The sequence below is a fragment of the Oryctolagus cuniculus genome, chromosome 10, assembly GCF_051225735.1.
Source record: "Oryctolagus cuniculus isolate XC-2025 breed Fujian yellow rabbit chromosome 10, ASM5122573v1, whole genome shotgun sequence".
NCBI lineage: Eukaryota > Metazoa > Chordata > Mammalia > Lagomorpha > Leporidae > Oryctolagus > Oryctolagus cuniculus.
Window position 1 is genome coordinate 42,846,260 of NC_142876.1, and position 12,190 is coordinate 42,858,449.

General features: G+C 43.3%; 1 protein-coding gene across 46 annotated transcripts in view; it reads right to left on the reverse strand.

The window, feature by feature from the left end:
* Positions 1–7,937: 7,937 nt before the first annotated feature.
* The window catches only part of DTNA (dystrobrevin alpha), a 419,235-nt gene continuing 414,982 nt past the window's right edge, over positions 7,938–12,190 (reverse strand). For 32 of the 46 annotated variants that reach the window (XM_070050330.2, XM_070050313.2, XM_070050325.2 and 29 more), the window contains one exon: positions 7,938–9,046. Coding sequence is in view for 14 of the 46 variants with exons in the window: in XM_070050313.2 (XP_069906414.1) it covers positions 8,906–9,046 (141 nt within the window). In the remaining 32 variants the exon portion in view is untranslated. Of the gene's footprint in view, positions 11,614–12,190 lie in introns of all 46 variants that reach the window. The other 14 variants (XM_089305832.1, XM_070050324.2, XM_089305821.1 and 11 more) reach the window with 1 other exon arrangement.

Consider the following 12,190-nt stretch of genomic DNA (forward strand, 5'->3'; position numbering starts at 1 on the left):
TTCAGCCAGTCTATACCTTTTAACTGGAGAGTTAAGTCCATTAACATTTAATGTGACTATTGATACGTAGTGACTTTGCCCTGCCATTTTCCCAAAGATATTTTCTAGTATATGCTTTGAGCTTCCCATGCTCTTTTACTGGTAGGTTTTCTTCCTTTACCTTCTTGCATGTTGATGGCTGTGTTTCTGTGTTTCTGAGTATAGCACATCTTTAAGCATCTTTTGCAGGGCTGGACGAGTGGCGGCAAACTCAATTTCTGTTTGCTATGAAAGGTCTTTATTTCACCTTCATTCACAAATGAGAGCTTTGTAGGATATAATATTCTGGGCTGGCAGTTTTTCTCTCTTAGCACTTGTGCTATGTCTCGCCATTCCCTCCTAGCCTGTAGTGTTTCTGATGAGAAGTCTGCTGTGAGTCTAATTGGAGATCCTCTGAGAGTAATCTGACGTTTCTCTCTTGCACATTTTAGGATCTTTTCTTTATGTTTCACTGTGGAGAGTTTAATTACAACGTGTCGTGGTGAGGATCTCTTTTGGTCATGTTTGTTGGGGGTTCTATGAGCTTCCTGTACTAGGATGTCTCTGTCCTTCTCCAAACCCGGAAAGTTCTCTGCTAGTATCTCACTAAAAAGGCCTTCTAATCCTTTCTCTCTCTCCATGCCTTCAGGAACTCCTAGAACCCAAATGTTGTTTTTTGTAATAATATCCTGTAGATTCCCAACGATATTTTTTAGATTTCTTAATTTCCTCCTCTTTTCTTTGGTTTGACTGTATACTTTCCTGTGCTCTGTTTTCTAAGTCTGATATTCTCTCTTCTGTTTCACTCACTCTGTTTTTTAGACTCTCTAATGTGTTTGTCATTTGATCTATTGAGTTCTTCATTTCATTTTGATTTCTCTTCACTATCGCACTTTCCTGTTCTACTAGTTTCTGCATTTCATTTTGATTCCTCCTTAAAATTTCATTTTCACGAGAGAGATTTTCTATCCTGTCCAATAAGGATTTCTGTAGTTCAAGGATTTGCTTTTGAAAACTTCTAAATGTTCTTATCATAAATTTTTTGAAATCCGTATCTTGCATTTCTTCTATCTCATCATCTCCATAATCTTGGCTTGGGGTGTTTTGTTTATTTGGAGGCATCATAGTGTCTTCATTGATCTTGTTCCCTCGGTTTTTGTGTTTGTTAGTTGGCATTGTGAATTCTTCTTCCCTCACTGTGTGTGATTTTTTTTTATACTATGTCTGTGTTAAGTGGACTGGCTGCTGTTGGAGGAGCCTTAGAGGCTTGAGATGGGTGTGGCCAGAGAGCTCTGCTTAGTTCTTCAGGGTTAAGGGTGTGCCAAAGGTGACACCCTCAGTTTAGGCGTGGAAAATCTCTTTTAATTAATTAATTAATTTATTAATTTATTTTATTCAGGAGGGAGGGAAGTAATACCGCACAGCTGAGCAGAATTGATGGTATTTAGCTTCCGATCTCTTGCTTCTATGTGTATATCATTCGTCTGCTTTTTCCCACAGACCACCCAAAGAATCTGTGCGGGCTCAGTTTTTCCTGCGGTCTCCCACCGGGTTGCCTAGGTTACCGAATTGTAGTGTCTCTGGAGAGTACTCACGTGACCTCCACGAGTTCTCTCACCCACTGTCTCTTTTTTCCCCCGCCTCAGCTCTACCCTTTCACTAAATCCTAACCTCCTGGTATTTCACTCCCCAAGAGTCAGGTTTTTCTGTTTGACTGCAGGCGCAGGTCTGTCCTGCTCAGCTCTGAGTTCCCGCACAGTCCCGAGGTCGCGCACAGCTCTGAGGTTACACACCTGTTACGTATATTCAGAATGGCGCCTGTTCTTTGTCTCTTGCTCGCCTTTGCAAGGTCAGCGGAGAGAGAAACTCGCCCTTACCAGTACCCCCCCACACTTTTTTTTTTCTTCTCTCCTGTAGTCAGTCTGGTGAACTTTCCCGCCTCAAGCCCGCTTCCCTCTAGACTCTGTCCACCATTTCCCTGCCAATGTCTCAGGTTACTGAGCTCACCTCCCCTTCCAGCGCCGATGTGTGGACTTGGAGCCGTGGGCATCCCTGCTCTCCCTGTTGGTTGTCTGTGTCACATCCACTAGATCCGGAAGGGTTTCCTCTGCATTTTTTCCCCCGAGCCTTTCCCCGTAATTACTGTAATTCCTCTTTTATCAACCTATCTTTTCCCAGACTATCAGTGCGTGTCCTCACTATTCTGCCATCTTGGTTCCGCCCACACAGTGTAATCTTTTCAAGATTCATCCATGTTGTTACATGTACAAGCACCTGATTCCTTTTTTATTGTCAAATAATATTCCACTATATGTAAACCAAACTCAATAATCACTTAATGAGCATTTCCGTTGTTTCCACTCTCTGCCATTATGGACAAGGCTGCTCTGAATATCTGTGTGCATGTTTGCGTGGACATATGTTTTCATTTCTCTCATGTATATAGGAATAGAATTGCTGGGTCATGTGGTTACACTAAGCCTCATTTTTTGTTGGAATCATCAGACTGTTTTCCAAAGTGGCATCATCATTTTGCATTCTCCCAATTCATAGTCACTTTCATATCTATGTATTCATGTTTATTTCAGGCAAAATATTGCATTGTTTAGATATAGCTTGATTATCACTTACTTTCTGTTGGTTTTAAGTTATTTGTAGTTTCATCTGCAAATTTAATGTCTTTAGGAGAGAATCCATGATGTGGTGGTCTTGGGTAATAAAGTATCAATATTCTAAAATCTTTCTTCTCTCCACCCTCACTATCCTCTCCTTTTTTCTTCACTCGTTCACCTTCTCCTCCACAGCTTGGCTTCTCCTCTGATGCATGATGGGCGCTCCTTTCCCCTCGCCTTGTTACATAGTCACAACAGCACATACTTCACTCTCACTTTCGCTAGTATTGGCTAACTTTGTTAAAAATCCTTGCTCACTTACTAGGATTAAAATAGGAAGAACAATGTTTTAATGCCCACTCATTGCATTCCTAATGAGTTTGAATAGAGTTCCTTGTATTTAATGTTAATTTTTGTGTCAATTTTCTGGAAACACAAAATATCCCCATTTTATGAATGAGGATCATAAGCTTCACTGGGGGAGAGGAGGAAGAGAAGGGAACTTTTTCTTTTTTTGACAGGCAGAGTGGACAGTGAGAGAGAGAGACAGAGAGAAAGGTCTTCCTTTTGCCGTTGGTTCACCCTCCAATGGCCGCCACGGTGGCGTGCTGTGGCCGGCGCATCTTGCTGATCTGAAGCCAGGAGCCAGGTGCTTATCCTGGTCTCCCATGCGGGTGCAGCGCCCAAGCACTTGGGCCATCCTCCACTGCACTCCCAGGCCATAGCAGAGAGCTGGCCTGGAAGAGGGGCAACCGGGACAGAATCCGGCGCCCCGACCGGGACTAGAACCCGGTGTGCCAGTGCCACAAGGTGGAGGATTAGCCTATTGAGCCACGGCGCCAGTCTGGGAACTGACATGTTCTAAGAAGGAAAAGGAATTGACATGTTCTGAGCTTTTACTGTTCAGTTATCTTGAAAAGTGATTTACATATATTAAAATTAGCTTTCAAGGCAACCTACAGGTGATGTCATACACGCTTTGCCATAATACGGCAGAGCCATTTTTAAAATTTTTGCATAGGGCCCGGCACCGTGGCTCACTTGGTTAATACTCCGCATGCGGTGCCGGCATCCCATATGGGTGCCAGGTTCTAGACTCGGTTGCTCCTCTTCCAGTCCAGCTCTCTGCTGTGGCCTGGGAAGGCATGGAGGATGGCCCAAGTGATTGGGCCCCTGTGCTCGCATAGGAGACCAGGAAGAAACACCTGTCTCCTGGCTTCTGATTGGTGTAGCTCTGGCCGTAGTGGCCATTTTGGGGGGTGAACCAATGGAAGGAAGACCTTTCTCTCTGTCTGTCTCTCTCATCGTCTAACTCTATCTGTTGAATAAAAAAAAAGGAGTTATTCTTAGGTGTTTAAATTTTAACTGAAAAGTGATCCCTGTTAGGAATTTGGAAAACATTATGCTGAGTGAAATAAGCCAATCCCAAAGGGACAAATACCACTTGTTCTCCTTGATAGGTGACAACTAACTGAGCACCAAAAAGGAAACCTGTTAAAGTGAAATGAACACTATGAGAAAGGGTGACTTGATCAGCCCTCACCCTGACTGTTGATGAGCAACTTGATACGTTATCCCTCTTAGTATCTTTTTTGTTTGTTCTACTTAATACTTTTGGTTGAATACTGTAATCAATACACAATTCTTCTTAAGTGCTGAAACTTAACTGAAAAGTGATCCCTGTTAAATATAAGAGTGGGAATAAGAGAGGGAAGAGATGTGCAATTCGGGACATGCTCAAGCTGACTTACCTCAAACGGTAGAGTTAGAAACATACCAGGGGATTCCAATTCAATCCCATCAAGGTGGCATGTACCAATGCCATCTCACTAGTCCCAGTGATCAATGTCTGTTCTAAGAACCAAAGGGATCACATAAACAAGAATAGTGTCTGCAAATACTAGCTGATAGAATCAAAAAGGGAGAGAATGATCCAACATGGGAAGTGAGATACACAGCAGACCCATAGAATGGCAGATGTCCTAAACATCACTCTGGCCTCAGAATCAGCCCTTACGGCATACGGATCTGGCTGAAAAGCCCATGAGAGTATTTCAGGCATGGAAAGCCAAGAAACTCTGGGGAAAAAAAAAAACCCTAAATGCAAGATCTCCGCGAGTGAGATCCCAGTGGAAAGAACGGGTCATCAAAGAAGGAGGTACTTTTCTCTGAAGGGAGGAGAGAACTTCCACTTTGACCATGGCCTTGTCTAAAAATGATCAGAGTCGGTGAACTCAGGGGGCTTCCATAGCCTTGGCAGCTCATGACAAGAGCCTAGGTTGATTACTGAGGCCATAAACAAGAGTGTCAATTTGTTAAGTCAATTTTTTTTTTTATAGGCAGAGTGGACAGTGAGAGAGAGACAGAGAGAAAGGTCTTCCTTTTTGCCGTTGGTTCACTCTCCAATGGCCACCACGGTCAGCGCACTGCGCTGATCTAAAGGCAGGAGCCAGGTGCTTATCCTGGTCTCCTATGGGGTGCAGGGCCCAAGCACTTGGGCCATCCTCCACTGCACTCCCGGGCCATAGCAGAGAGATGGCCTGGAAGAGGAGCAACCGGGACAGAATCCGGCACCCTGACCGGGACTAGAACTGGGTGTGCCAGTGCCGCTAGGCGGAGGATTAGCCTATTGAGCCACGGCGCCGGCCCACAATTGATCTTTAAACCTGTAAACCTATTCCATAAGGTATACTAAATGGAGTCTTCAAGTTGAAATGAAAGGACACTATAAATAGTAACTTTAATCTACATGAAGAAATGAAGATATCCAGAAAAGGTAACTATATAGACAAATACAAAGGCAAGTATTATTGTGTGGCATAATAGAGAATCTATTTGATCTTTGTACCTGGATCCTGGCACAGAGCTTCAAAAACTCTTGGCATTTTCTGAGTGACAAGAGTGTTGTGTGTTATGTTAACAAGCGACTCATTTGGGATCCATACCTGGCTTCAGGATGGGAGCTGGTCACTAGAAACATCACCCACATGATCAGATGTCCAGAAATTTAGGCTAAGCCAACCTCCAGGGAGAGTTAGGAGGCTAGAGAATGTGTCTCATTGATGTATTCAGTCAAGCCTTTATGGTGCAACCTCATTAAAATCTCTGGACACAAGGCTTAGAGGAGCATCCTGGTTGGTGAAGACATTGATGGGCCAGGAGGGGGGCCCAGATCCCACAAGGAGAGGGTATGGAAACTCTGTGTCCTCCCCATTCCCTGAGACCTTGCCTTATTTGTCTCTTTATTAGTTCCCAGTCTTTAACCTTTAGAATAATACTAATAGAAAGTATTGTACTCTTGGTAAATGAGCTGAGTGAATCTTGTGATCTGGAGAGGGTTGTGGGATCTCCTGAATTTATGCCATTCAGTCAGAAGTGTGGGTGGGTGGCCCTTCAGATGTGTGTCCTCTGAAGTGGGCAGTCTTGCGGAGGGCTTTGCCCTTCACTTGTGGGGTCTGCACAAACACTAATTAGTACCAGAGCTGAACTGCAGGATTTCCACGTGTGCTGGGAATGGAACATACTGTAATTTTGGTTTAGAACCAAAAGACATGGATACAATTAATTGTAAATCCATGGTATTTAGTACACAATTACAAAGATGAAGACAAGTCCAGGCGTTTACCCTGCACACCAGATGAGACTTATGGGGCTCCCTCTGCCTACAGAAGGCACCCTTAAGTACAAAATTTTTGCCTTACCTATTTAGCCTACTGTGAACGGAAAGGTGCTTGTTAAGAAGAAGAATTTCCTTAGTGTGCTGTACATTGAGATTTAATGCTATAACTAGCACTCAAACAGTATTTTTCACTTTATGTTTCTGTGTGGGAGCAAACTGTTGAAATCTTTACTTAATGTATGCTAAACTGATCTTCTGTATATAAAGAGAATCGAAAATGAATCTTGATGTGAATGGAAGGGGAGAGGGAGTGGGAAAGGGGAGGGTTGCAGGTGGGAGGGACTTTATTGGGGGGAAGCCATTGTAATGCATAAGCTGTACTTTGGAAATTTATATTCATTAAATAAAAGTTTAAAAAAAAGAAAAATTTCAAGAAAAAAAAAAAAACCTTTTCTCTGAGTTCTAGAGGAAAGAGTGAGTCTGATAATCCCTATCCAGATATTCTTATGTTTGGCTGTTGCCAAACTACAGCAGACACAAAGAGATATCTTCAAAAATAGAATGCCAGAGAGACTATTTGCCTCATACTGTTTCTGGTGTGTGTGTTTTCCAATCTGGGAATGGCACAATTGGGGTACTGGAAAGTGCAGAAGCCAGCCATTCGGGTTGGCTGAATGAGGTGCCATTCAGCCTCCTTTAACACATGAGCCCCCAGAACAGAAACGGAGAACATGCATGGCTCGCATTACTGGCTCACATGTATTGTTTCCATCTATTACTGAGGAAGAGGGAACCAATAACTCTCTTATTTAACTTGACTCAGAAACTTCTAATATTTCTATTCTTTTCTTTAAAATAAAAGAAACACATACCTAACTTTAATTTCCCTATGATGTCTCTATAGCCAGAGAGAGAACTCTTTGTTTACTGAAGGTAAAGAAAATTCTCATGATTAGACACGCCCTTCAAAGTGCTGGCTGACTCCGGTAGCCTTATTACCAGAGAGACTTTCCGATCAGGTGTTCATTGTCCATCCATCCATCTACTCTAAATACTGATGGGAAGGAGACTGCTGAAGTTATAAACCATAATGAAGAAAATAAAAATAGCACCCATTCCCACAACATACATTGATGGCTGGTCTTTTGGTGTATATTTTTCAGGGTATTTTTTATTCAAAACCACTCAGATATTTATAGGAAAAGATGAGCTGTGCTGCCTCCATGACTGAATACTCCATCCACAAATCCTGTTCCACACTTTAAGTACTCACCTGTTTTTGAATAGACGGACTCTGCATTGTTTTAGGAAAGATTCATTTTTTAAAAAAAATATTTATTTGAAATGCAGGGTTACAGAGAGGCAGAGAAAGAGAGAGAGAGTGTGTGTCTTGCATCCACTGGTTCACTCCCCAAATGGCCACATGGCTGGAGCTGAGCCGATCTGAAGCCAGGAGCCAGGAGCTTCCTCTGGGTCTCCCACGTGGGTGCAGAGGCCCAACATACTTGGGCCATCTTTTATTGTTTTCCCAGGCCATAGCAGAGGGCTGGATCAGAAATGGAGCAGCCAGGGCTCAAACTGGTGCCCATATGAGATGCTGGCACTGCAGGCGGTGGCTTTACCTGCCATGCCACAGGGCCGGCCCCAGGAAATATTCATTGAAATCAAGTCATAAAACACACAAAATATAGTGTTTTTAAAAACATTTTTAATGAAGAAATAATTCCATTCCAAAATATAGACACACAATTAAATAGTTTAATCACTTCAAAATATAACATGTCCCCAGGAGGTTCCAACACACACACACATACATACATACACACACACACAAAACAATACTTAACAGCAATACAAAAAAACCCATACAATAGTAGTTTTGTTACAATACCAATGAATATTGTGAAATCTTTAGTGTCTCTGAATTGGTTATTTCAAATGGTGTCAAATTACAGTAGTCATAATTAAAAATGTCTTACATATAGTTAATTAGCTTCAAGATGTAATGCTTCTGAATTTTTTTTTCTTTTTTGGTTCACAGGTAAAATGCCCTTTCTTCTGAGGACACAGTGGAGTTCTTGTTTGTGGCTCCTTGGGTGGAACTGAACCAAGGTGAATGCAGCACCCGGAGGTTGCCGTATTTACAAGATCTATCTACAGTTAACAGCCAAGAACTAACCAGGGTGGACAAAGATGATCAAAAGAAAGCAGACATCAGTGCTAAATTATGATGCAACAGTTGGCTCATGCATATAAGAAAATACATAGTATATCACAACAAAGGCCACACTCTTTAATGCAATTCAGTTCACATTACTACTTACAAATGAACCTTCCCTGCCTTATAGTAGATCATCCGAGAATCCATTTTTCACAATCTCCAGCACATCTCTCTCTGACCAACCAAACTTACCCCAACTTCCGTCCTGACCAACTACAACTGATTCCTGAATCCCATACAGTAGATTTCACCCTCCCCCTCGTCCATTCGCATGATGCTGGGGGAGGGGGACTGGTTGTGGTAGATCCGTGCTAACAGGCCATCAGTTCTGATGGAGATGGATGCACAATTAATTGTGGAACAAGAAAGAAACAACCTCCGCAAAATATAGTTGTATCTAATGGACAGGACAGGTGGAACCTGCTGGGTTCGCATTTAGAACAGGCCCCAGAAGTACATTTGGAGAGCCAAGGAAAGAAGCCCACCAAAAAACACAAAAACCCAAAACAACACATGCCATTTTGTCTCGGTTACAGGACAGGGGTGCTTGAGTCTGGTCTCAGTGCTGACGTGGAGCTAAGAGAAAGAAAAGGCGGCTGGTTAGTCAGAAATTGGTCACTGGCGGCAGTTTCCAGAGTCCTTGCAATGGCTTTGTAGGATGGTATCAACAACTGTGTGATGGAGTTGGTTGGCAATGAAATCTATGACAAGGGGGAAGGTTATCAGCAGAACAGTTCAAACCTCGGACAAACGTTTTGATGTCGGAACACAAAGAAATAACATAGGTCGGCTCAGTCCAGGCAGTGGCTCAGGTCCACGTGCCAGGTCCGAGTTCTCAGTTCAAAAACTACCTGGCTATGGTTTTGAGCTGACAGCAATGTAGGTAGCTGGGATGTCGCGGTTTTCAGTACTGAGTATGAGGCACCAGTGGCCACCTGCTCCATCTAGAGAGGTATGTTTTCACAGAGGATGGGCGGTGGAGTAGAGATGAGCATTAAGACACACCAACGGAACCTGCAATACAATCCACCTGTGCAAAGAAATCTGACAACTGTGCAGTTGTGCCACTTTGGTGTCAGCCTGTGCTCAGGGGCCTCTGCCGGGCGGGCTCTCTGGAAGGAGGGGTGATTAAGTACATCAAGGGACAGGGTGGGCTCCGAACTAATGCCCGATAAGCCAATGAGCACTTTACTATTCCCAGGGGAGTGATTTTTTTGTTCCACAGGGAAGCCAAGGAGATGGTTTCTGTTCACTTGCAGAGACAGGAGCACCTTAAGGCCCTCTGCAGAGGGAGCTTGAAGACGGCAGGGCGTCTGCTCTCGGCAGGGCGCCCTCCAGCTGCGGACTGGGTGTATGGGGTGGGAGGTTTTTGCCAGCCCCAGAAGCAAAAACTGAATGCTGAAGTTCTGAGTCTGACTCAGGACCTTCTTGCTTATTGTGAATAAGGCCTTTTCAGAGATTTATGACCCAACTCTACAGTCGTAGTTCTCAAACTTTGGTGTGCATCAGAGTCATCTGGAGGGCTGATTAAAACATGGATTTCCGAGCCCCAACCCCAGAGTTTCCGATTCAATAGGCGTGGCTTGGGATCTGAGAACTTGCATTTCTAAGACATTCCCAGGTGATGTTGAGGCGCTCTGGAAAACACACTTTGGGAACCACTGTTCTAAAATGATGTTCTCTTCTTTCTTTTAAAAGAGAAACAGGAATTCCAGAGAAACTGCTAATTTAAGTAGAACTCTCCAATATGTTACCGACTTTTAAAAAAAATTAAATCTTGAAACAGATAGATTACTTGTCAATGCCCCCCATCCCTGCCCCAAATCCCTAGGGGCCATCCGTAGTCTCCCTAAAGAGGGCCTCCGAAAGGACCAGCAACAATCTTGTACCCTCCTTTTTTTGACAGTTCTTTTGCACTTCGGCTTTTCACTCAGTGCAAAATCCCAACTCAACTTAGAAGAGCCTGCCTCCTTTCCCAGGGCCACAGACGGGTGCATGCAGACCACCACGTGGCCAGCTAAGGCAATCGACATTCAGAAATCAAAGGAGAGCGGATGTTCGCAAGCGCACTTTAAGCCTGTACATTTAAAGCTGAAGGCCTCCAAACAACCTGATAGGGGAACTTGTGAATGCGCGGTGCTGTGAGAGACATGCTTCCTAACGCTAAAACAAGAGGAGTGAGACCATGGAAGAGCAATGGTAACTTTAGTTCGATTGGGGATCTTATGGCACCTGTGGTTTATAAACAGCTTTAGTAACGAGTATTTCAAAACATAGTTCACAGTTTTTAAGAAGATCTGTGCTGATTTTAAAAACTAGATTCTATATCATTTGAATGTTGCCTTTTTTGAATATGATCTCTATTTGGAAAAACATATTTACACTAAATTCTATGGCTGATTCATTAGAGTATCTTGAAAGAAAACAACCTCATGTTGGAACGAAGCCCCAAAGAATGGATTATTCCTGGAGTGTTTGGTTCACGTCCCTGCTCAGAGAGACCTGAAATCAACTACAGACCATGCAGGCCAAGGACTCTCCTTGGCTTCCAGGCTCAGAGTTTGCACATCAGGAATCACATCAGTCTGGGTTAGTGAATAATTGCAAGTAATTTTTTTTCCAATTACTGTTGGAAAAAAATGTAGTGTATAATAAACTGTTTCCAAATCTCAAAGAATCCAGAAATCGAATGACTAGCTAAAAACAGTATTATTATTGTCATTGTAAACTCAACAGGTTCAAGATCATGTGCAAAGGTTTAAAATGTTTGTTAACACTGCCATCATGTGTAACAGCAGTATGGGTATTTAGCCTGCATTTGTTTGTTTGTTTTAACCAGAGATGAGCCATGTTACAAAAGATGTAGCTGATAAGTTAGCTTTGAACAGAAGTCTCTTTTTTTCTTCTTTCTTTTCAAAACACATACCTATGAACTACAAATCTTAGAACAGAAATTGAGCTGCACTATAGGCATCAGAACACATCGTTAGGGATGGGGTCTGTCGGGAGCTGCTGGGTATGGTGGCTCCTCTCTTCGGTGAGGCTGCTGCCAGGCTGCTGTCTTCCTCCTCTTTGTGGGTGCAGCACTCTCCATCAGCACCAGTTTTCATGTTACTTTCATCATCTGTCTGACTATAGCTTGCCTGGGAATAAGGAATGTGTAATTTTTTTTAAAGAGGAAAACTGTTTCTAAATTACGGTTATGAAACTTAGGATCCCCCCTTTCCCCGACACACACATGCTTACACGCACATGAAACACACACACACACACACACACACACATCTGCACACTGTGCTCCCTTCCTATGACAATCAGGAACTAATGTCCCAAGACATTGTGCATTGTTGCACCTTCTGAGAGAGAGGACAAGAAGTCCTCATTGTTCAGTCTTTTTCTCACTGGGAGCCTATGGCACCTGGAGGGGTCAAGCAACATAAATGGAAATATTTGTGCTGTCCTTTGGACGAGGAGACGAGACCGTGGGCTCACCATCACTTGGATATGGTCATTTTTCTAAAAATCCACTTTTGATGGTTCAGTCTTTTTTTTTTTTTTTTTTTTTTTTTGACAGGCAGAGTGGACAGTGAGAGACAGAGAGAAAGGTTTTCCTTTGCCGTTGGTTGGTTCACCCTCCAATGGCCGCCGCGGCTGGCACGCTGTGGCCAGCGCACCGCGCTGATCCGATGGCAGGAGCCAGGTACTTATCCTGGTCTCCCA